We start from the raw sequence: 26325 nt of genomic DNA, 5'->3' as shown, positions 1-26325 counted from the left end.
ATAAGAAAGAAATATATACACAATTCTGTTCTTAGTTAAGCCAGTTATTCGGGTCTCTTCTAAATTAAAGTCTTGAAAAGGTAAATTACTCTTTTAATTCCAAATATTGGCATGGAACCTACTGCAGTTAATAATATACAATATCTGATAAATTTTATCAATAGCTGCTTTATACAATATATTATTTACTTTGTTTAATTTATTACTTGTAGCCCTCCACGGACGATTTATAAATCATTATGGTAGTGTCTTTGGATAAAATAGAGTAGGGTGAAGGGACCAGTAATTGACTGGGCACCAGTAATTGACATACCAGATATAAACTGGTATTATAAGGGATATGAGCCGTTTTTAGTGGCGATTCTTTCAATTTCGTTATTGAGAAGCCTTTGGGCAGCAGTTCCAGAAAAATATTAATTATTGGAAGGTTCCTTGGTATCAGTGGAAGGTTATTTGTGTTAAAAGTTCAAAATCAAGGAAAAAACAAGCCGTTGCTAAGGAGGATTGATAAGAAAATAATTTTTCTTTTTTCTTATTTTTCGTTTATTTGTTCATATATTCGTGTGGTTATCAATGTTCTGTTATAATTAGTATTACTTGTAGATTTCATTTATGTAGTTTTTTTTTTAATTATAAGAAGCATTGAGGATTAAAATGGGGCTGTCAATCACTGGTCCTTGAAACGGCAATCTGCCCAGTAATTGACAGGTATGTCAATTACTAGTCCTACAGCTTTTTTGTTTGAGACCAGTGATTGACTTCCTGGGAAAATGATAAGATAGGTTGATAAATTTTATTATAATTAAAAATTCAATACATTGTAAAATAAAATCATTGATAAAAATCGGCAACATAAAATATGTTTAAATTAATGAATTAGCAAATGTACGCCTTATTTCAAGAGGGCATGCAGAATGATTATTCTGTAGAGAACAACAATGTATGAACAACAAACTGGAATAATCGTGATCGCCGAACAGCTTCCGAGGCCTACGTGATTGATAAAAACGACGCCCACTTATCGGAGTTTGAAAATCTCTCATTCTCCCTCAGTTTTGGGTCCTTGCCACATGCCAAAGAAGAAAGGGAGGAAATGGCTGAACCATAGAATTCCATCAAACAAAACGGCCAGGGGAAAAATGAAGCTCCCTCAAGAGAAGTACCAGGTGCGAAATTAAACATAAGTGGAGAAGTTGGTGACTTAGTGATGTTACACATTACTTACTTTTTAATCTAGTTTTTTTTTCATTGATGTTTCATTTATTTATTACTGTTGTCAGTGCGAATGCTTACAACCTGAGGCGGGACGCGATTAACGTGCACACAGTGTATATATAAATGAGCCCAAGAGGTAACTCAGTAATAATAAACAATCAAATACTGTTTAGATGCAGAAAATAAGAATGAATTACATTCAGATAGTTTGGTTTCGAAGCAAATGATACTGGCAGCACAGATTGTGGAAAATATTAGCGAAGCGCTCCAAAAGAAGGGAAGCGTAGGAGAAATTTTGTTCACTAGAAAGCACCAACAACTCGAACCCAAAGACACGTAGATGCCATCAGTAGCAACGTTATAGGCGGAATGGATAAAACAAGGATGTGACCACATAGTCTAATCGGAAGTAAAGAGTTTGGTAAAGTGAGAACCAAAAAAAAATTCCCCAAAAAAGGTTTAAGTAACAAAATATTTAGCGGAAACTTGGAAGGATAAGAGAGCGGAAGAGTTGAGAGAAAGAGATAAAAGCGAGCCGACAGACATTCTGTACGATCTAACAAGTATGTTAGCTAATATCTCCCTGGTACTATTGAAAGTAAGGGCTGTTATTCAAATTACCTGTCTTGGCTTGGGGACTTAATTAAAACTGTCCAGTAGGAGAGTTGTGTTAGGGTTGATCGTCAAAAACTGCATAAAAAAGCGTAATGTTGAAAAATATTAGATTATTTAGGTTTGCCTATTTAAAAACTGATTGTAATGAATTATGAATAAGACTGATTTTTGTTATAAATCCAATTGAAAAAGTGATTTAGGTGATTTATTTAGATTTAAAAGTGATTTTGAATGCATATCTTATGTCGTTTCATGAATATATTTGTATGTCAATTACTGGTCCCACCCCATGTCAAACACTGGTTCCACCGAAAATTCGGTATGTCAATTACTGGGTCATTGACATACTTCCAAAAAAAATCATTTTTGGTTGACATAAAGATCGAATTTACTGCTTTTAAAATATTAATAAAATAAAATACATCCTACTGGAGCGGTACAATTTTACAACCTTCACCTGTAGCCAAAATAACGGAAGTTATTCTACCTTAAACTCGAATTTTTTCTTAAGCAGTCAATTACTGGTCCCTTCACCCTACGTGATGCACTTTTGAATACAATTTGAAGAAGACATCTCCTTTTTGCTCTGTAAATGTTTTAGAATTATATTTTGTGATTATTTACAATTCTTAAGAAATTAATACTGACTGTTTTCTATTGAAGAAACAAAGTAGTTTTAATTTTTTGTTTTTTATAATTTAACTGAAATGAGCTAATTGTATCTATAAGAGAACAAATAAATTACTGCAAATTATATAAACAAATAAAATAATGATGACCTTAATTTTAGAGTTTTTTTTTTCCAAGTATAAACTTAATTGATTTAAACTAATGTGGATCTGCTCGTTGAGGAGAGTACTACGGTGAGTTAGCAGAATATTTGCTGCCCTCAGATGTACTTGGGTACGTCGGTGTGAGGGTTTCAGTTATTGATATAGATAACTAGTATTATAATTAATTTAGCTTACCTTTTTCTAAGATTTGAAGTATGATTTGATTTTATCTTCCATGACTGAAAGAATCAACTACTGCCATAATTGAACACTCTTTACGTCTTCTATTTATTTTATAGGGTTTAAATGGGATATAATTTGAAAAAAGTAATATCCAACTTTTATTTCATATATAGTAAAATGAGAAAACGAATATAAAAGAACTCCTGTAAATAACAAACTTTAACTGATTAAAACATTTTCCTGGCAGATTTACACTTGCCCTAAGGAATGCTCGCGAGGAAGTCTCTTTGTGTTTGAAACCAGTATTCTAAAAATCCTGCTTCTTTGAAAACACCAACTTCTGTTAATCGGCTGTCATCTTGACTTTCAAATGCTTCCTTCAGAATTAAATTAGCTGATTTACAGCATTTCCCGGTTTCAATGTCTCGAACTATCTGTAACATTTAATTATGAAGGTTAACGACTTAATAACACTGGAAATGAGAAGCACCCTAAATCTTATTTAAAAAATTTTCTTCTCTTTGGCTGCAACTTTTGCTATTTCTACTGAAAACATTGCTCAAAAATTACTTCAGAACAGCAGAAAGCTCCAAGTACTTATAAATTACATTTAGATTCTTAATTGTCACCTCTTACCATCAAAGGAGGTATCAAGAAGAATAGATTAGCTGAAAAATGCTGGATAATTGTAAATTACTAATAATTCTCTCAGGACCAAGCTAGGATACATGGTGGTTCTCACAGATTCCAACCGGTAAACCAAGTTTCGTCACATGTAGATCTAACAGTTCCCCTACTAAATCATATTTAAAAGAAAATTTAGTAAGTATATCTAAAGTACTTGTTATAGCAACTATAGGGAAATAGAGAATGCAACCTTATCAAGACTAATATGGTTAGATTACTGGCAGGAGAGAATAGCCGGCCTTCAAAAATGTTGAGGATATGAACTAGGTTGCAACCTTAAAGTACGGAGGCAGAACTTAAAGAAAAAAAGAATGATTGGCCAATTTTCATCGATTAGTGTTTTGAATTTTATTCACTTCAATGAAATGAAACTGAGAATAGAAAGTTCAGCTTCATCGTATATTATTTCAATTCACATGAAATGTAAATTTCGTAACAACTATATACATTACTTACTTTAATTTAACAGTTGAAATGTTTTCTGTGGCAGAATTACAGTTCCCTTAAGGATTGTTCAGGAGGTATCCTCTTCGCGATCGCATCCATTACTTTAAATCCTGCTTCATCGCAAACACCAGTTTTTATATTATCGGCAGACATTTGACCATAAAATCTTCCTTCAGGGTTAGATTATCTGAATGTACAACATCTTCCAGTTACAATATCTCGGAATATCTGTAACATTCAATTATGAGAGCCAACGACTTTATGATAGTGGTGATAAGAAGCACCCCTATAATAATGTTATTCCCCTTACGTGATTACAAAGGTGGTGGGACTTAGAGGAGGAGATTTTGAGGATCCGTCTCTTACTATAAATCTCTTTCTTAAAAAAATCTCAATGTTAGGTATGTAAGAATGTTAATGATGTACCAATTACAAAAACGTAGCCCAAAACAGCACGTTCTGTGCACAAACATTGACAGCTACAAAAAAAAGCAAACTAAAAGGAGTTTTACAAATTTCAGGCTAAAGGAAGTTCGTGTTAAAATCACCTGAAGAGCAGAGGATTTGGCTCTTTATAAAAACCAACACCAAAAAAAGTATGTGGAATACAAATTACTACATACCATTATCAAAAATAATAATAATAAAAGCAAATCTTGTTTAAAGAAATGTTTTTCCATTAATAATTCTTTCACACTGTCATAACTTTCCAAGCAAAGAAAATACTCGTAGATACATGTAAATGTTAGTTGTTTTAGCATTACTGGTAACAATTGAAACTTTTAAAAAAATACAAATAAACTAAAGAAAAATATCTCTTACATAAAATGCACCAATTGTTAAAGTAAACTTTAATTTCCCAATTAAATTGATAACCAAGCAATACTCTTATATATAACCTAACGATGATGGAGTTAACTACTGTTTTCAAAAGTTAATCCACAACATAACCTAAGAGGGCATTAAGAAGTCAATTATTCATCTACATATTTGAAAAACTTCTTTACTTTAACACATTAATTAAAAAAAAATACAAATTATTTAGTTTCTCTACTGATTTCATATTGAAAAGTTAGGAATAATTAAAATTTATATTTTGAATTCAAGCAAGTTAACTTTATTTTTAACAAGTTTATTACTAACGTATAAAATTCTTAACCATGTTTCGTTGGTTAATTATAATTGTTTCTTAAAATTCTAAAAATTCTTATTTTATTTAGATTTGTCTGGAATTTTATATAGTTTCTCCTTAGTTAAACGATGATAAGTTTTTTATAAGTTGAAAAAGGTCGAGGGTACGTAAGTGATTTGTTATATTGCACGATATAAAAGCAAACTATACGCAGAGAGATCATATTCTGAGATGTTCATTCATACGAGTAAGAAACTAAATAGAACTATCCAAAAAATACAAAAATCTTCTTAACAAAAACTTACTCTTAAAAAAGTTAAGTTTGAGGGTTGATTAAACCATACAATGTACACAAATCAGCAAGTACCCAAATTTTCATTCACAGTTCGTAATTACAGTTCTATAGAAACGTTCGAAAAAGCAGGTATTTGACATTTTATTACAATTGATATCCTTTATGTAATTTTGCTCCATTAAATTTTCATTAATTTTGTTTAGAATTTATTAGATGTCACAGACTCTTATGCTGGCCATTTTCATCTTCAAAATATTTATTCAGTAAAGAGTCCCTTACCGTAAATAGGAAGACCACATATTAATTAAAGCGAACTGGCATTTTACCGGACTGCCTGAATTTGCCAAACGGATTCATTTGAAGCTGATCTAATGGCGTACTTAAGCTTAAATGTCAGTTTGGCTTGTAACTTTTTTCTCATTAATAACTTGGTTCAGAGGGAATGTGGAGCATTCTATCAACATAATTATTAAATTCATCTTTTATTTAAACAATTCTAAATTACAAAAAATTCAATTATATTTCATGAGAAAGTAAAGTGAAACTGTCGAATATTGGCGAAAAATATTCGAAAACGATCTTTCTTGGAAAAATTTCTTGGAAATTGAGAATAATATTTTTTTTCGAATAATTTGGTTGCATTTTTTCTCAATATCTAAGTAAGATCAATATTATTTCTAAAATCACAAAAAAAGTTAATAAAATTTGAGAAAATAATGAAATATTTAGAAAAATAAGTGAAAGGTATGGAACCACCATTGTTAATACGTTTTGATCAGCCATAACTGGTTTTCATTGGACGGGGCGTGACTACACTAGAGGTGGGCATGACCCGCCCACAGTCTGCAACGGTACTGCATTGTGATTGGCTACTACTTTGAACTCAATTATTTCAATGAAATAACTAATTTAAAATTTTTTTCTCAACATTTCTCCCATAGGTATTTGATAAACTTTCGATTAAAGCAAGAAAAAAAAATTCCCTTAAAAATACGATAAATGATATTACTTTTGGAATAACACTTCATGTTTTACCTAATTATCGTTAACAGAAACAAAAAAGTCGAGAATTTGTATTGTTTAATCGTGAAATAGATAAAAGAGAAATGGGCATATCGTAGACTTGTAAGCCGCCATTAAATAGGCTGTAAGCTTACTTTGTACTCCATCCGGTGGAGAACTCTAGTGGCAATTTCTGTAAACACAAATGCAGTTTCTACATTCACATTTAACCAGATTGACGACTCACTAGACTTATATAGAACTATTTTACCCTCATATTTAACCATGCCAGAGACTCACTAGATCTATTTAGGACTATCTTACACTCATATTTAATCAAGTTAGAGACTCACAAGACTTATATAGGACTATCTTACTCATAATTAAACCTGTTGTCGACTCAATAGACTTATATAGGACAATCTTACTCTCATATTTAACCATTTTTACGACTCACTAGACTTATATAGGTCCACCTTACACATACATTTCATCATGTTGGAGACTCATTAGACTTATGTAGGCCCATCTTACACTTACATTTAGCCATGTTGGAGACTTGCAGGACATATATAGGTCCACCTTACACTCGTATTTAACCACGCTAGTGACACACTAGACATATGTAGGATCACCTTATACGCACATTTAACTATGATCGAGACTCGTTAGACCTATATCATCCACCATACACTCACATTTAACCATGGGGATGACTCACTAGACTTTTAGAGGCCCACCTTCACTCATACTAAACTTAATTTTCACCGCATTAGTTAGTCAATTTTTTGTCAATTTATCTACTTCACATCTCCATGTTGGAGAAGTAAGTAATTTGAGCTACTTCTTTTTCACCTTTGCTATTTTACTCTGGTTGGAACCTCGTTTTGTAGAACGTTCCTGGACCAGAAAGTAAGGCTACATTGCTCAGTTAATTTGCGAGTAATTGTTTCAGACACACATTAAGTTAACACTTTGCAAGTTAAAACTATGACTTATTACACCTCCAGTAAACTATCTATTATGGCTATATATTTCAACAGGTTTCAATGACAAAAATCCTATTCAAAATTTAATTCCATCAATTAAAATTGTTTATTTAATCTGAATCTTAATTTTTTATTATTAAAAAGTTTTAATTGATTAAATTCCAATTTAATTAAAAGTGAATTTACTTAGATTTTCTTAAAAGATTAAATGTTCGTGTTCATGTTGTCAGTTAAACAAGTGCATTACGCTTAAATGGCTGATCTATAGTTATAAACGGTACGATTTCACCTACCTTCCACAAGTCCTCGGTAGTATAGTGGTCAGTATCCCCGCCTGTCACGCGGGAGACCGGGGTTCGATTCCCCGCTGGGGAGATTTACTTTTTCTTTTTTTTTACTAAATAAAAAATATTATTTCCTATAGTTATTAATTATGAATTTAATTTTTATGGTATTTTAATCACCTTTTTTTTTTATTTCTTATTGTAACACAAATAGATCAACTGAATGGCGAGGTGATCTCAAACTAAAATTAATACACTTCGTTAAAGAGAAATTTTAAAATATTTCTTGCCTTTAATTTCGTCTTACTCCTAAAAAGTGTAAGTATTAAGATCACATCTAATATCAACCTATTTCCGGTCGGTATCCGCCTTCCTACCTCTCCATAGGCCTCTCTTATACATGTGCGCACAGACCGTGTAATGCGACGTTGCAAGTATTGCGCGGAGTAACTTTTGTTCACTATCAAACACGCAACTGTCACTTCTTGAGTGTTCGCTACAATAACTGGCACAAAATTCAAGAACAGTGAGTGGCTTCGATTCATGATGCTGTACAAACGAACGAATATCACATCCTATTAAAAACATGTTCGTTCTAAAGTAATAACTATGAGAATTTTAGAGAGAGAGGGCGTAATTTATTTTTATTTTGTCAAATCTATAGTTGAAGCTGATTCGGAAAAAAATACGCTTAGAAAAATTGCGGAAAATGGTAGCAAGTTTTCCGTTTGGAAGGGTGCAGTCTCAGAATATCCAGGTGTGACATTGTCCATAGATGTTTGGTAATAGGTTTCCATTAAAAGCGCCAACTAGAGGCTCAGTTTTATATGATACGTATTTTTAGCCAAATTCGATTTAGTACACTTCTCAGAGAAGAAGAATGGTTGGGTAACCATTTAATATGGCATTTCAAGTAATAAAAAGTAATCTATTAAATGAATATGTAATAAAAATGTTAATTTTTAAGAAAATCGCCTGGTTAGAAGTTCAATTATTTACATTTTTTTAAAATGGATCTAATGAAGTCAATATCTTTCGGTAGCAGGCTCCCTAATTGCCTAAATAGTACAATTATACTCCTTGAACAACTATAAAATTTCATTCAAAGTCAGCTAACTCTTATTATTCAGTAATTATACAAAGATTTTTGTTCCTAATAAAAGCTCAGTTCCAAGACTGGACAAGTTTCCAAACTGCAATTTCATTAATCATTCAACCGTCACCAGTAAATGGGTGCAAGTTTGAAAGCTAAACTTACTATAAATAGAGCTATCGCTGATTAAATCGACCTTAATTATTAATCTTTCAGTAACCAGACTCAGACCAAATTTTCTACCTTTAGAATGCAATTATTAGAAAATAGATAGAAAGAAAATGTGCACTATTTAGTAAAGAAAAAAAGAAAAATAAAAAACTAAATGATAAATTGGCATGCTTAACAGCGCTCCTTACGACAAGGAAAGTAAACAATATTGATTTGACCTTATAGCACTACATGTCCATTTATACTGTATGTGCTATCGTCCGGCGTTTATACTGTCAAGACAATATGTATGTAGAACTGAGAAATGTGGGTGTCTCTTTCTTGTCTCGGTTACGGGCTCTTAAATAAGATAGGCCGGGCCTTCTTACCAGTAATCTGTGATAATGTTATTGTCTTGTAAAACACACTGAAGGACGTTTATTTTCTATATTTTATATTCATTCTTTATTTTATTTCTTATGTTTTCCTTAAAAATTAAAGTTTTAAAGAAAATATGCCGAAGAAAGTTGAATTTAAAGTTGTCTATGCGTCAGGTAGGTTTTTTTTTTATTTATTTTAAATTTATTTAAAATAAAAAGCTTGTATCATACAATTGTACATATTTTTTTAGAGGTAAAATATGTCTCCAGATTTTGTCGAGGCTTTAAGCTATCAATTTTTCTTAAATTTAACTCAAAACATGCCTTCAACATACTATGTGTTTAATAAGAAAGAAATGAATTTCTGTTGTACTTAAGAGTAGTACCACTCTTTCTTTAAAGAATCAATTTGTCACCATTTCATTCATTCAAGAGTGCTCACCAATAGATTCTTCTCAGAAACTGCCCCAGAAAAAAATTTATCCTATATAGCCATGTCAACTTCTTTACCATTTAAACGCCACACTTCTTATCATGTAAACACATAACTATTGATCGTAACCGGTCTCATATCACATGAAAAAAAGCCGGCCTCCTTGGAATTGGATAACACATTTTAATATTTTACCACCTAATTACGTGACCACGTTAAGTGGGTTTCCCTTATTATGATAATGATAATTAATTTTGTATTATAATTAATTAGGTTTTAATATTTTAAAAAGTTTTAAAAAATCTATTAAAGTTTCACATGGTCTTCTCTTATAACAAAAACCTCTAGGACGTTCTAGAAATTATTAGTTGACTTTAATAGTAAAATTACCTATAATAATAAACTATAAATGTTAAGGCAACCTCCTCAGAATTCCTTCAAAAATCAAGATACACTGAAAACGAAAATGTAAGGCCAAAACAAAGTTCCAAAATACTCAAAGTAACACATTTACAATAATTCAAACCATTTCATTTTTTACAAACATATTTTAGCATGGAGCCTTACTATATACTGAAATGATACTTTTGCATGGTCTAACGTCTACCTCCTCAGAAGTAGCCTAAAACCGACTTTCTAGGAATAATTAAACTTAAGTTATACGAATACAAATAGTTGTAAATAAGTAAATCTAATTATTTTCAAATAATAATAATGTGATAATTGCAGTTGAAGAATTATATTTTAACTCAGGAATTAGCAATAAACATAACTCCTTAAATATTAAATTAAAAATTGGGATAAGAAAATTCTTAACATTTAAATGATATCTTCTTAGAGGGAAGTCTAAACAGGATTTTGCTGAGAAGAAGTTTCAAATCCAAGATGTGGATCTAGGAGTGAAATTAGTATAACAGATTTCTTCTCAATTCTAGGGAATGTTTTTCAATAAAAATCTATAAAAAGCGGGACTTTCGGTTGAGTTATTTACCTCAAAATTAGAATTTTAGCAATCCATCTAACCCGAAATTTTATGCAGTTAGCACCCTACCTAACCCTTCAAATTTTAGATAGAATCCCACCCATTGTAGAGGCACTCTTTTTGATCGACTCGACAAATGTTTCCAATAAACGTGAGTGCGTTAATATCGCGGTACTACGATTATAAGATATCTAAAGAAAAGATGGAGTCATATTCGGGAGTGGATAAATGGCTGAGAGAAAAAAATAAAATAAAGTAATAAACCAATATCTCCAAAATAGGTAATGTCCTAGAAAATAGCATAGGAAAGAAAACTTAGGTTAAAGGTTAAAATCGTTTCCGGATTAGGTTTACGAGTTCGACTAAAGGGCGTTTGATTACTTTTGTTAAGCGAGTGTGATCTTGCCAATCTGCGCCAGTAGTACGGGAACGATCCTGAAGTTCTATCGAGCTCTTTATTGGGAGCATTACCGGCGAACTAATAACGTTCTTCTCCTAACTTGAAATAATAAATGGTTAGACATTTAATAACGCTTAAACTAAGTCTTATGTTACAAATACAAGTAATGACCTTCTTGCAGAAATTTTGCAATGGAACTTTGACTTTTGAATTTTTTTTTGACTCTGAGGATCTCTATATCGATATTTCCTGCAAGGGCAATGCTTCCTTCTATTTAATAATAGAAAATATTTTAGATTAAAACGTAAAGTAAAGCTTAAATTTATTCCTCTATGTTATCTAATTTAACAATTTCAGTTTGCGGTCGTTAAGACCTAGTTCCAGTCAAAAATGAATTTTCGTAAATATGGCACAATCGCAAGTACTTCCTAGGATGCTTGCTGTAAAACAGTAAATTAACCGACAAGTTCTATTAATAGAGCTGTCCTTTATTTTTTTGCAGACATGTCTATTCCTAAGAAAAACGGAAATTAGATTACTTATTTAAGTTTTTCTACTTCCTTATTATAGTAAAGGTTTGTAACATCCTTTTTTCATCAGAATATTTCTGATTCCCACGTATTATTAATTTACCACAGCTGTGTTTCACAATAAAAATCTGACCTTTGTTTTATTCTATGTTTTGAATTACTTAAAAGTAACCATTTTAATTCTACTCGAATCATCCAAATTCAGTAAGAATATTGATACTCTTTGTTTATGATGGAGATGTTTAAGTTTTGAAAGAATTGATTCCGATGTGCATTTCCAATAAATTACCTAACTTAATTTAAATTCCAAATCGTATTGTTTCTTGATTTTTACAGTTTAAACAAAGAAAATCTTAACGAATTTACAAAATTATACTAAACGATAGAAAGTATTTTTCTTGTCTTTAAATCGTTTGACAGAAATAGAGTTAACGCTGTCAGAGGATTAGGATTGTATTGAACTAGATATCTAAATTAGGAACTATTGCACTATGTTTTGCAATGTATTTCCTGGAGGTTTTATGAACAAACATTTCAGAGAGAAATACCCAATATTGCAATCCAAATAAATAAAATTATCTACTAGGTAATAAATTAAAAATATTTTTGTTAATGGATTTTATTTACGTCTAAAACGTTAGGTATGACGTTGAGAATAATGGCTCCCTTGTCACAGATCTCTTCAAAACTGAAACCAAAAAAATATTTGGCAAACACTGTATTTCTGTTACTCCAATTAAAAACCTCCCCAAAACAAGCACTTTTTAATTAAAACTGTCCGGTAGTTCTGGGATCTGCATGTTTTCATATCGTTATTTTTATCCGTCAATGCATGTTTTTTGTTTAATCTTCATGGTTTCGGATGATTATCGATAGAAGAATTCGATTCATCAATCAAATTTAGAGAATTTGATTTTCTTTTTAAATGTTTCTGTCACACGTAGCGTTTAAGCTAATCTTGCTGTAACTAGTTTTTTCCTAACCTGCACCTGCCTTTGCTCCGATTCTCGTTTAATTTTGAATAGATTACTAATTATTTTCCTAATCGAGAGAAGTATTACGATTAATAAATAAATTTACACTCGAGATCATGCAAATCTTTTGTTTTTCTCCTTAAATTAGAAAAGCGAACGAGAAAGAAGGTTTCCCAATTATTAAAAAGAAAATTAAATGTTTTTAATGTAAGATTTTATAAACTTAGAGTTTGTAGGAAGGAAATGAATAAGACAACAGTAATAAGAGAGAATTGTGTGCTATTTCACACCCTTGCAGGACCAAAGACCCAAGCGCCCATTTTTATGTGAGACGTTTTTCCAGGGTAACCCTTTTTTAGCCGATTGTGGGACAGGAGTGAATACATATTTGCTTCCATTCCAGACATTGTGTAACAACTAAATATAATATTCACAACAACAATTATTATAATGTCCATTTTGTTTTATCAATGGTTTTGAACGATTAGTTTATTGATAATATCCTATTGACCCCATAAATCTCTAGATATAATCCAGTGAAAGTGATTTTAAATGGGGGTTTCTGTAGCTATTTATATCCCGCATCATGTCTGAAGGTATAACGACTAACAGACTTACAGATTTCAGTAAAAGGGTTGAAGGAAATCTTAAACAGACGTTCTGTTTTTTTTATTTCTGAGTTTCTTTTATTTATGCAATTACTTCTCGACAATGTATGTGTAATTGTAATTGTTCAGAGTTGTTAGTCGTGGAGATGTGTAATTGACACTGCAATTTACATTTTAACATGCTCTAAATTGAGAACAGAGTTAATGGTTATTAAAAGTGTTACGATTAGTTTCACTGTCCATTCAAGTTAAGTCATTGTTGCACTCTTTGCAACAATACCCAGATAGCGGGGGATCATAATTTTAAATTTAAATTCTAAATGAGTATTACTGAAACAATCAGCATCAGCACTTCTTTTTCAACTATAAACTAACAACTCGATTTAATCCGACAATGTTAAAGTTAGGTCCTAGGAGGATTCAAGAGTTTCGTTGACCGTCGTACTTGCCACTGGTCCTCAGTGGTGAAGGTTCTACCAGTAAGAATATAATGTCGTTGCTAGGAAACAGGTGATAATCCGTTGGCAAGAGTTCTGGGGAGTTTCGATCTTACGATTTTCTGGACAGGTTTGATTTGACTGGTTGTCATAAATAAATCTCGGATGGACACTTAGCTGCCGATTACCAAATTAGCTATCCAGAACATTTCCTGCAGTCTTACAGGATCCAATGTTTGTTACAAGCCGATCCAAAAAACGTGACCTTTTATTGCGTAAATGCAGTGAAGTGTAAACTCCTAAACGAAGAGTTCAAATCATGAGACTCCCACTTTTTGCATTTCTTCTCCTATTCAATGCGCTCTGAAGCATACACAACAATAGTATAGCTAACGCCCATTTAAGTTTTTTTTTTTTAATTATTAAAATATAAATATTTTAACGGTCGTAACTTTGTACTCTTTAGTTTGACTTCTTGTTTAAAAGAGATGCTTGAAAGGTATTTCCATTCTCCAATTACTTAGGCTAGACCAGGATCTCTCCAGACTACACTCACAAATATTTAACCAATTTTTGGTGTTTTTTTCCAGGTGAAGATGATAAGTTTCGAGCATCCGAACTGGATGACCACGGCCCTACAGTGAGAGGCTGGCAAAGCGCTAAAGATTGCCTGTATCCACAAGAATTGATATTTAAATTAAATACGCCCACGATATTGACCCAAGTTCAAATTCTAGCCCATCAGTATCTTATACGTAAGTATGAATGTACTAGACTAGACGAATGCTATGAATGAAATAGAAGTAGCATAAATTTATTATGAGCAGATTGAAGGGTACCAACCACTCAATGAAGGGCTTTATCAAGATTGACAAGATAAATTATTGGAAATTGTACAGCAGTCGGCAGAGAGGGGTGTGGTATTCTCCCCTTGGGAAAAGTTCTAGTTCAACCTGAATTCAATGGGGGATGTGAGGTGCGAACAGGGATAAAATAAATTTCCTTTTATTTGGACACTTGTTGCGCCAAGATAGAAACAATGTGATGTGAACGACACAGGAACTAGTAAAGAGGTAGTTCAAGAAGATTCTCTTTGCTTCCGTCAATAATTTATAATTATTCTAGTAAAGGAAATGTGACGTTACAGATTAACTGGAACACACAAGAAACATTTGTTGGCTGAAGAAAATTTCAACCCTAAGAAATAGACGTGGCATAAATTGAATCCATGTTTAAATACAACCCATTTTGGACCCCCTCTGGTGGATCCAAATAGAAATAAACTTTCAGCTCTTGCATTTTTAAGATCTTTGTTCACCTGAAACAGATTATTTTCTAAAAACCACTCTTCTGACTGAGGGATACTTAACTCTTAATATTAAGTTCTTCCTTAATGAAGATGGTATGTACGTATATTGGACTGTCAGTAACAAGCAATCCTATCTTCTTAGATAGGTTTAAGAAATACGTTTTTTATTTCATTAAAGGACCACCTAAGATATCAAAATCATCTTCATAAGCCAGAATTTGGGTCTCCTTGTGGAATATGGTGTCTGTTCACTGCGATTTATACTTCACACATTCCAGTATTACATAGGTTGAAGAGTTAGCACGATCTTCTTGTCTCAGACTCCTGTTGGCTTTCTTTAAATTTATCGGAGAGGTTACTTAGCGCACGCTTTTTTCTTAGAAAGCCTCCTACTGTCATTCTTTCAGGGACACGAGTTAATGCGTGATAAAATGTTGTAAAGTTGTTCTGGACGAATACTCGTAGGATTACATGAAGTCCAAAAATATGTGGTACCGCTGAGGAGGTACGTATTTCTGTTGCCAATTCATTCTTAGGATAAAGATTTGATCTGCGGTGGTCTAGTTTCATCGATACCAAACATCGGCAGGTGGAATCTATTTTTTTTTCTCGGATATTGAAGTAGTCTTGTCACATTTAATGCACAATTAACTAACTAAAATACCCTTATAATTATCCTGCCATACTTTATCTTTTCTGATAATAATAATGGTTTTATTATCTTGGTGTTTTAGCGGAAAGAATAGAATTATGGACCGGGCCGGATGCACTGGCTGACCTAGCCGAAGATGATATATTAAATTTACCATTTGACTATTTAGGTTACATAACTTTAGGCGATAATAGAGGCAGTGGTTTCAGAAGTAGAGAATTAAAAAGTATAACCATACCAGCTGGTGAGAAAACCAGTTATGTAAAACTATCTCTTCAGTGTAACCATAGCAACGGGCACAATATTTACAATCAGGTAAGAGGGTGGACTTTGAAAAATTTTCTTAATATACATATTATTATCCAAGTTAATGAGCTAATACTGTTAAATTTCCTGCAGGTAGGTCTTGTTGCCGTACAGTTACTGGGTGAAGAGAAAAATGAAGTTACCGAGACTTCGCTATTCGATGATCTCTCCTTTGAGATGTATGTGGATAAGGAAGTGGCACGAATTATACGACAGATGGAAGTCAAGAAAGAAGAGGCTGTTAAATGTAATTATTTTTCTTTCAATCAGTAAAACTGTGGATAAATCGGTAGACATATTTGCAAAGAACATCGATTACTTTGTGTATTATTTCTGGAACATGCTATTTCCAATCGATTATCTGTTTCCCTAGCTGAAAGATTTCGATACGCTGGCCGACTTAAAACAGCCATGATGACCTTAAGAGAAGTGGGTGAAAAATTAGGGCGACTTGAAGTTGGTAAACAGCATGCCATTGCCAATGAGGATTATACCCGAGCAAATCGGAAGAAAGAGCAGATGGACATTCTGAGACAAGAGACTTATATGAATCTGGCTGTAACAGATCTTCTCGAGGAATCTGGAGTAAGTGACTGCTGCCTTCACCATTCTTCACAGATATTATTCATTTTCTAAAGCATCGATCTAGAAATAAAAAATCTTCATCTTTTTTTAGGTGGTGGCCAAGAATGATGCAGCCAGTTCGGATGTTACCGACTCCAATACGACGCTCTCCGAAGAGATGCCGGCGACAACTGTAGTGGCGGCCAGCTGTAAGAGTCCTGTCCTGGAGCAAGCGGAACAAATGCATGATAGTCTTTCGACCACAAATATGTACCAAAGCCCTCTGTCACCCCTGCATTATACTCCAAGGTTTGTCATTGCCTTTCATTAAGTTTGTCTTAATTTTGAGTTTAATTTCTCCTTCATCACCGACCATTTTTAGTTTATGATCTAATTTGATAAGGAACCATGGCGAATAATTGACATTGATTTTGAATAAGGACATCGTACATTGTTCTGAATGACCCAGTAGAGGAATACATATGTTACTTTGCCTGTGGGAAACCCAAAAAACTGCTACTGCGAATTCTAACAATGTCAGCGTGCGTGCTCCTTTTTGGGATCCTACATCTACGCCCAAAGCCTTGAAGAAGAGGCTAAGCTACTTCCCCCCAATCTAGGGTTTTGCAAAAATCAATTTTAAATACATATGTAGAGTTTAACGATCTCCTTTCTTTTTACAGTACCACTAAACCAACACCGGCAATAGTGACGCCAGTAAGAACTGGATCTCTAAGAAGGAAAGGAAAACAGCAACAAACACCAACGTCTTCGGCAAGGAACAGCTATGAAGCTTACGATGAACGAGTTATACCAGCCCAGAGGAAGTAAGTTTGTCACAATAATTTCTGTAGATTTAAAAATAAAATAGAAAAATTCAAGATAAAGAAATAATGAAACAAAAAAAACAATTGTTTTATCAGTATTCATCGCGAAGTCAAAGAAACAACGACCAACCTACATCCTTCCTGTTTAAAAATGAACGAACGTGAAAAGAAGCAAGCCTCTTTGCCAATTTCTGTATTTGGAATTGCCTTAGTAAGTCCATTATATTTGATTAATTTATTTGAAAAATCTTGTGTATGTTTTGCAAAGGACGCACACTTATAAAAAGAAATTTTGTAGTATCTTTTAAAATATAAATAAATCAGCTGTTTTCTCCAATGTATTGATTAAAAAATTAAGCTTGTATATTTTTTTTAGAATTTAGTGTTAGTGTGAACGCATAAAAAATCAGCTGATAAGTTTAGTTATTTTTGTAGTTAACCTTTCAAATATTTTTTTACTCAATTAATATTGTTTTTTAATCGAATTCACTTATATTAGCATTCTCTATTTAGTACTCTATGGTCATCAATTAATAAAGGTAAAATTAATATATAAGTTTGAATATCTGCAGAATAATTCTTAGCAAGTATAGAAATTTTTTTTTTTTTTTTTTTTTTTTTTTTTGCGCATCAACAGCTGAGGTCATTAGCGCCCGGAGCTTTTTCCAGTGCACTGCCGGCCTCCGGACAGTGTTCTCTCGTTACAGACAACACTGTCCATCACCGGACAGTGAGCTGTAAGAAGCTCCTAGGAAGAGAAAATCTAAGGGTCAGCTGCTGGATTCGAACCCGGGACCTCCGCGTGGGAGTCCAGTATGCTAACCTCATAGCTAATCCCTTCCCTGTATAGAAATTTTAATTAATTTGAATATTTATTGATCAACCTCCATTTAGATAGATTTTTTTTCTCTTTCTTTTTCATTATTTTTGTCTACAAAAACGATGTTATTGTTATTATGGTTTGGATTACTTAAAATTACCCATACTAATTTCTGTTCATTGTAGAATTTAGTTTTTAAATTTAGGGTTACTCTTAGCACTGCGACGGTTAACGAGGCCCTCAGTACTAAAAATTTAAGTCTTGGAGTCAAATTTGGACGTTTCAAAACAAACATGGCTGATTGGGGAGTATAGAAATTAGGTCGGAAAGAATTTCGGTTGGAAATGGTTTTCGGTGAGAGATTTTTGATTGGATTGGTAAATACTATTGTAAATCTTTAGTGGATCAAGTCCTGGATTGTATTTTGATTCTCTACAAGGGGAATCCGTTGTTTATTATGTGTACCGTTCTGGGCAAAACGTTAAATTGCATCCTGGGGAGACAGACTTCGTATACTGTAGTAAAGGTGATCACTCAAGGAAGTCTAGGAGAAGGAAACTGCTAAATGTAACCAAGGTTTAGGTCGGATTCTGTAAGGTGTAACCCAGGATGGGATTTGTGTTTGGAACTGTCGACTTTATCTTTTTATTTTTTTTATTTCTTTATCAATGGGAGGACGGAGAGGAGGATTTAAGTTGGAAGAGGGAGACCGTGGCGCTAGGAAGTCAGGGATAGAGAGGTGGGGAGAGAGAGATTCTAAAAAGTAAAGCCCACCTTTTCAAATAAAGGTCATACAACCTAAATGAGATGTGGGCTAACCACCTCTACTGGGTTCTTGGGTGCCCTTGTACCCCTGTACCGGTAACTATTTGTCAGAATCTTGAGGTCCCAACATTACGCACACAAACGACAACTTTCTTTGAAATGCACACCACTTAGTAAGAAACTAGAATAAATTTTTTTCAGAAGTGGATTGAAACTTTATTAAATATATATATAATATATACAAGTATGACTTTTAATGTAAAGTTCTATTTGGGACGACATAAGCAACATGACCTAAAAACCTGTTCTATGTTAATAAATGTCACTTTCAAAATTACTGCTGCAATCAGTCAAATGGGACGCACTGACATTTAAAGCAGCTTTCTTTCCCTACTCCCGAGCTTTTTTAAATGATTAATTATTGTTATCTTTGATCTTGATAAGCTTGCAATAATCATCCTTAATTATAAAAAAGCTCAATAAAACGGGAGTATTAAATTGTTCGTAGATTAATTGAAAAAAAAAAGTTTCGAACATTTCTCCGATCTAGATATCAGTGAGTGAATCATTTAGAAATATTTACGTAAAAACCTTAATGTTTTATACCATCTACAGTCAAATTGAGTTAGTAATATTCGTATTTATAAAAATATTTGTTTTTCTTTTTTTAAATAAATAAAGGTGGAGAAATTCTATTCAAGACAGTTTTCCGATAAAGAGGACGGTTTACGAGATTTAGAATGCATATTGGAAAGCCAAGAGACGACTAATAAAATCTTCAGAGCGACCACATTTCTACTGCATAGAGCGTTAAGAGATAAAGTAATATCTGTGTACAGTCTGGCAGCCACCCTGGTCACACAGCTGTTCAACAAGTACACTAGCGCTAAGTGAGTTGTCAATGTTTTTTTTATATGATAAATTAAAAGCTATTATAACACAACACGTCATTCTAATATACTAAGAAGAATAAGATAATAAGTTAAGATACTAAGAATGCATTTCACGAATCTATTGCGTGTCTAGTAGAACTAAACATCTACTTACTTATCTACTAATCTGCAAGTGTATACAATAACAACCCGATAATCTATTAATTTAATAGATTAATACTAATAATTAATAAAGTTTGCGATTCGTTCCATTATTGAACGATTCCATCGCGAACGGTTGAAGGAAAGGTTGATAACAAATGCAAATGAAAGTGAGTGGTTTGAATTGAAGTAATTTTTACATAACTTTGGTACAACAGTTATCCCAGATTCGTGTGTTGCAAAATTTAATCACTAAGTCATTCTGTAATAAGCTCCTATATTGTTTTAATTCTATTAATTAGGTAATGTTTTATTTTATACTTTTCGTGACGTAAGTAAAACTGAAGTGTATGAAGGTTATTTTGAGCCCGAATAAGCCTACTTTCTCAAGTAGCCTCAAAATTACCGCAATTACCGATTTTTTAAAGCACCACAAAGCTTCTTAAGTAAATTTTTTGTAGTTGGAAAACAGTAGATAAGGGAAAAATAAGCCCTAAAAATTCTAGTTACAAATGAAATTATTTTTTATTGCAGGATCACAACGTCCGAACTTACTCGGAGTGTAGAAAAATTATTACCAGAATTGTTTTTAAAATCTGGTGATCCCACACCAAGGGTGCATAATACAGCTGTTCATACAATACTTAGTATGGCGCATGCGCCAGAATTAAGGTTAGTAAAATTTTATTTATTTCAGACTTCATGAGTTTTTATATATCTAGTAGCTGTTACTAGCATTAAATAACTAAATAGAAGGAAAGGATTATTACCCCTGGACTATCTTATAGCTAGCTCCTGTTATATTTCACTTCCTAGAAGCTATCTAATAGAAATAGCCCGGTGATGGACAGTGTTTGAATGTGAGAATGAGAGAACACTGGCCGGAGATCGGCTTTGTATTGAGTAAGACTTAGAACGCAAAAGTACACAGATGTTGAGGCGGATTAAAAAAATTAAGAGCACTATGGTAAGCAATAAAATGGATTTCTTCAAGAGTCTTGAGGTTGCTCAAGAAAGAGATCTCGTATGATATCTCCAGATTCGAGAAGAGTTTAAGATATCAACCACAAAAACGACTTAAATAAAGGTTGAAAAATAAAAAGACCAATTTAACGATATTTCGTGTTGAATTTAAAATTAGAGGCCACCATTACGACCAGTACTAAATTTTTGAAAAATTGTTTTAAACAAGTTTTGAGTGAAAATTGATTTATCCACAGAAATTGTTTGAAAGAATCTTCATAAGATTAGCTTTTTCCTTTTTAAATTTCTTACATTTATTTATAATGGCAAATATTTATCCAGAGTTTGTTTCGGTTATCTTTCTCCAGGAAATTGAACATTATTCCAGTCCACTTAACTAGGGTCATCACGACCAGTACGCATCCAAGATTAGCACTATCCAGGCTGGAGATGGTCGAGCAACTTATACTCAGCTTGGGAATATCGAACGATAAACAGAGGTAATTAAATTGTATTCTTTCTTTAAGAAAATAGTAAACATTCATTACTTGCTAACAAGTCGCTGTGAGAAGAGATGAATGTCATCCGACTGACACATTGGCTGTATTAAATACTCGTATAACTTCGCCCAGCCCTTCAGCCTCAGCCAAGTCCTAGGAAGCATAAATTGCTAATGTTGGGTATCACAAGGACAGCTAAAGGGAAGATGGACAGAAATGTACGATTAGATAGCTTAAGAAGCTTGCCATACAGACTTAAAGTCATCATCAATAGTCGCAAGAATCTCTGAGTTCAAGGCGAGCAGATCATTTGGTTTTCGAGGGATACTTAGTCATTCGCATGGTGATTATTTCAAGAGGCTGTGTAAGTATCGTTAAATCCTTCATACTAGCCAAAGGCATCGTATGGGCCGATTAGGAACGGAAAGACTGATTAGGAACTGTATTCAGTTAGCTAGTGAGGACCCTTTGCAGAAAAGTCTGTAGCCTCAAGTCTTAAAAATAAAGTGGGATACTAAAACAATCTTGAATTTGCAATTGCCCTCCCTGATTAGCCAACCCTCCCCCCTCCCAAAAATGGTTCACATCCAACTTAAAAACATAAAATTAATTCTAAGCAATTCTATTTTTTAATTAAATTATGTTTACTAGCGGAATGACATGCAGAACGTTGGCAGAATTCGGAGCATCAGGATTGCATCATCCAGCCGAAGCAGTTCGTAAGGTATTTCGATCTGAATATACTTGATTAGTTGCATAGTGTAATTCTCTAGTTTAGCTAGAGTGATAGTATTGATAATATACAATATTTTTATTTAGGTATCTGAAAGAGTTTTGATACTAGTTTATCGAGTTAATCCAAGATTAGTTAGGAAACAGTTACCACCTGATGATGACATCACCAGAAGGAATCTGCTGTATCGACAGCTTATGAAAGAATTCGATAAAATCGATTTGGAGGTAAGTTAATGTTAAATTTTATAAAACACACAAACTAGTCTGTAGTTTTATTGCTGTAGAGAGAGAGAGAAAAAAATCAAAACTAAATTTTAATGTTTTATTTAAGATCTAAGTCAGAATTTCTAGACCTCAGAAGAACATTAAAAAATTAAGTGACACTTGATAGGTTAAATTTATTTTTTATAATAACTTTTAGTGTTGTAATTAATAATTATTTTATGTATTTTTGAATTAGTAGGATGGCGTGAGATCCCTGATATTTAAAACGAAAAATTTTACGAGTTAAGATTTTTTTTCACTAAATTAAACACCAAATTTACCTTCCTTTAGCACATATAGTTGTTTTAAATAGCAAATTTATATAGAAAAGTTTGTGTAGAGTTGAACCAGTTCGGAACTTAAGTACTAATATTGATTTACTACTCAAAGGTAAAGAGAGAAAGGCCAGCTCTGAAGTCGTCAGTTAGTTGTTATGCGGCGACAAATCTACCAGAAGAAGCGGTATCGGACTCTGCCTGCGAAGGAGTCTTAGATACACCATCTTCTTTGCCCGGAACTAATAAGTGAGTAAATAAATAATAAATACCAATACTACTACTAATAATAATAATAGTAGAGAACAATAATATTCAAAAAAATCGATTACGAACATTCACACGACTCAACGCAATTCCACGTAATTAAGCTTAGACCATAAGCCCTCTTACCAGAAATGAGAAAGCCATCCATTTAATTTTTGTATTTCTCACTTTTTCCAGACAATGTATATTTTGTTTACAAGTATGCGATAATTTTACTGAAGAAGGACTTAACATACACTACTGGAAATTCTGTCCCATGTTAACCAGATGTGTACACTGTGAAGAGGTTTTAGAAGTGACTGGAGTACATAGACATCTATTGAGAGATTGTGAACTTAAATCTATTTATAGAGGTTGTGAAAAATGTAATGAAGCTATATCTGTGGATATGTTCGAGAATCATGTTCAAGATTGTTCAGGTTTGTTGAAAAATTGTTTACTTTTGTTAATGTAAATATGAATTATAAAAATAGTCGTTATTATAAAAATAGTTTTGTTCCTAACATCTGTTCTTCCATCTGTAAGAAGATGACTATTCGTGTACTTGGAGTGGAAGGAAGGGCCACCGAGTAAAGAGAGAGGGAGAATCTCTCCAGTCTAAGCCAATAAGGGCTTAATCCCTAATGCCAACGAAAACTATAAAAGACAAAAACATTCTTAATTGCTCTTGTGAAGAATCGTAATCGAAAAGTGAATAAAATTAAACTTATACAGGTATCAAGTTAAAAGAAAACTGTTCCGAGTTGTTTTGGCGTAAAAAAAACATTCGTTGATGTGGTACTAACGGGCTGGACGCATTTTGATCGCTAATTTTCTATTAGGAGTCATGGGAATTCCAAAACTAAATCATGTGTTCCATACTAGATTTTTTAAACCTTAAAACATCTACCTATGTATTTCTGGTGATTTGATTATTTACTCGATTCACGCGACAAATAATAAGTTTCTCCAAGCAATTCTGGAATAAAGAAAGCAAATTCCTACCCCTGTTGTTTCTCTTTTAGAGTGAGTAAGATGTAATCCCTTTCAATTCACCCCCTGTGATTAAATTCATTCCTTTTTACCAAAGCACTGGACTTCGAAAGACCCTTTATTGTAAGTAACTCGACGATTATAGATAGCGGTAGGTGGCTATTTTCTTTAAACTACTAAAGATTGATTGGAATCCCAAGATTTTTGAGTCCTCTAAGAAGACTGGCAACTGCTTCAAAGGTATTTAGGCCTCGCTGCAAATGTTCTAGCACTACGATGTGAACATGCACTGACACCAGCCTATCTTAAACTCAAATTCACCCATTGTTCGTTTTACAGACGACATCATTTTATTAACAAAAATTTATCAAACATCCCTATGCTGTGAGAAGCACAATAGATCTTTAAACAGTAAGAATTACTTTGTAGGGAGAAATGTAATCTATAATTTTATTATAAAATGTTATAAAAAGAATTTCATTGTTTTTACTTTCATTTTAGGCAATTCTCGCTGTCCATTTTGTCGGATTCCCGTTGAAAACTCGGATATATCTTGGCGTGATCATCTGCTGACACCTAGAAGATGTCCTAAACACCCCCGTGCTAAATATATGGTGCACTCCGGTCAGTCGTACACGTAGTTTTACTGTAGACTAGAAGATTGTAGTGTGCAGCTAAACTATTGGTCTGGCTTTGGGGCATTTGTAAATGTATGCTAATCCAGTATGGAATCCAGATAGTCATTGTATAATGAATTCTATGAAGTAATCCATTAGATTTCCATAATTATTCAGGATGAACTCAACAAAATTACTTTAAATACTGTAAGTGATAGAAATATGGGCTAAAAACTGCACCATGTTAACTAAAACAAAACTCTCTTTGGAACAGAAGTCTAAAACCCATCCAAACAGAAATACTTTTGCTCTCTGCGAACATACAATAGAACTAATGAAGTGAAACGGCTACTGAAACTTACAAAAAGAGGTGTTTCAATTTTACCTCCAAGAAAGCATATTCACCCACCATCTTAAGAACTATGTCTGTACAAAGTTATTTAAAAAAAAAAAAATCAGTTACTTTCAAGCTAATTTTTTTTTTTTTTTTTTTTTCCATACACTAGATATATCTGGGAGAAGATAGATAAGTTATAATTCCGAAACAAGGTATTTATTTAAATCAGTAATTTATCAACTTAATTTCAATTGACTAGTATGATTATTACATATTCCCGAAGCCAGCCAATGTGTAATTCCGTCACCGGAACAGACACCATAGGGGCACTTTCTTTTTCAGGTTGTTCAACACCATCCGGTATGCCAGCATCGTTATTCTTCCATTGATTTAAAAAGAATTAGTTAATTTGTCAAACTAGAGTGAAAAAAAAACTTTCAGTTTTGATAAAAATAACTCTTCGAACTTTTTGAAAAGCTTAATACTGTTAAATGCTTTTAAGTCCCATTAAGTAAGTCTAATTAAAAACGAAAAGTTAAGCACTTCTGATTTCAAAATCAATGAATCAAAACTTACACCAATTTTCTTTTTGAAACTGAAGTTTTTTTTTTCCTAATCTGTTCTTAAGTTTCATTGATTTGTTAAATAGATCATTATTTTTGAAGAAGTTGTTCTACATATGTTCTTTCTTAAAGTTGTTTATTTAATCCCTTAGATCGAAGTTTGTAAAGAGGGAAAGACCTGAAGGCTTTAAATGTGACTTTGCACTCCCACATTTTGCGAAGTTAGAAATCGATCTATTTTTAAGATTTTTTGAATAATTGGTTTCTCACTTGTACAATTGAACTAACAACTGGTATTTTGAAAAGATCCGGCGGCGAGTTTTAAAGAAAATATTAGGGATGATACTATATTCTATAACCGTCATCATCAATCTTTTTCCTCCAGTCCAAATATAGCAACAAATTTCTGGTGGTAGCATTTTTCGTTATCGTGGAATTCTATTCTGATATATTAAAATAAAGCGTTGAACCCATATTCTGGAATTTTCTCCATCAATTTTTTTTTTTTATATGAAGAAGATGAACTAAATACATTCTCACGCTAGAATCTTACGCAGTTCCTGGCTTTGCTAATTGAAATTGATTTCAAATTAACTTTGTTCTTTTCAAATCCTCAAAAAAAGCAAAGATCCGGTGTTAAAAAGAAAAAAAAAACCTCTCACCCTCACTATCGGACCTTGATTTGATGACTCATTATGAGGACACTGTGAGACGTCTTGATGAGTAAAAGGGGACATCCTTAATGTTGGTTTAACACCAAACTTTTATTACAGTGTGTATAAGGAAAAAAGAAAATCCGTTCATGTTATGGATTTGGCAAAAAGAAATTCAATCAGCAATATAATGGAAGATCATAGGTTTCCCACCTCGAACGTTTTTATCCAGTTGTTTAAGTTCAAAACACGAGTCGGTTATTTATTCTTAATTGTGGCTTGCGAGGTCTGGA

General features: G+C 32.9%; 1 protein-coding gene and 1 long non-coding RNA gene across 6 annotated transcripts in view; one reads left to right on the top strand and one right to left on the bottom strand.

The window, feature by feature from the left end:
* Nucleotides 1-2920: 2920 nt before the first annotated feature.
* Nucleotides 2921-26325, bottom strand: part of LOC141455724 (uncharacterized) — a 29040-nt gene continuing 5635 nt past the window's right edge. For 2 of the 3 annotated variants that reach the window (XR_012459415.1, XR_012459413.1), the window contains exons 3-4: nt 3930-4148; nt 2921-3220 (exon numbers count right to left, since the gene is read on the bottom strand). This is a non-coding gene — a long non-coding RNA (uncharacterized lncRNA). Of the gene's footprint in view, nt 3221-3929; nt 4149-4742; nt 4880-26325 lie in introns of those variants that run through there. The other variant, XR_012459414.1, reaches the window with a different exon arrangement.
* Nucleotides 9151-26068, top strand: LOC141455722 (centrosomal protein of 104 kDa). 3 transcript variants are annotated; one of them, XM_074131015.1, is made up of 18 exons: nt 9151-9419; nt 14200-14364; nt 15653-15885; nt 15970-16123; nt 16250-16461; nt 16553-16749; nt 17124-17267; nt 17364-17478; nt 19534-19742; nt 20421-20558; nt 21218-21349; nt 22001-22073; nt 22169-22309; nt 22739-22872; nt 23068-23309; nt 24364-24486; nt 24986-25028; nt 25159-26068. In XM_074131015.1, exons 1-17 carry the CDS (start codon nt 9380-9382, stop codon nt 25003-25005), a joined length of 2472 nt encoding a protein of 823 aa, XP_073987116.1. In that variant the 5' UTR covers nt 9151-9379; the 3' UTR covers nt 25006-25028; nt 25159-26068. The 3 variants fall into 3 exon arrangements, with proteins under 3 accessions (XP_073987116.1, XP_073987114.1, XP_073987115.1); XM_074131013.1 differs by lacking the exon at nt 24986-25028; XM_074131014.1 differs by having other exon boundaries at nt 24986-26068.

This window comes from Rhodnius prolixus, unplaced genomic scaffold, assembly GCF_049639745.1.
Source record: "Rhodnius prolixus isolate KJV_2025 unplaced genomic scaffold, Rpr scaffold_4, whole genome shotgun sequence".
Lineage (NCBI taxonomy): Eukaryota > Metazoa > Arthropoda > Insecta > Hemiptera > Reduviidae > Rhodnius > Rhodnius prolixus.
Note: the sequence above shows the minus strand (reverse complement) of the source record. Positions and strands in the feature narration are given on the sequence as shown.

Bases quoted from the DNA above. Each gene is read 5' to 3' on its own strand.
- LOC141455722 (XM_074131013.1), top strand. From the start codon at position 9,380: ATGCCGAAGAAAGTTGAATTTAAAGTTGTCTATGCGTCAG. The intron at 17,268-17,363 runs GTAAGTTTGTCA...TTGTTTTATCAG, and splicing joins GTTATACCAGCCCAGAGGAA to TATTCATCGCGAAGTCAAAG. The intron at 23,310-24,363 runs GTTTGTTGAAAA...CTTTCATTTTAG, and splicing joins TCATGTTCAAGATTGTTCAG to GCAATTCTCGCTGTCCATTT.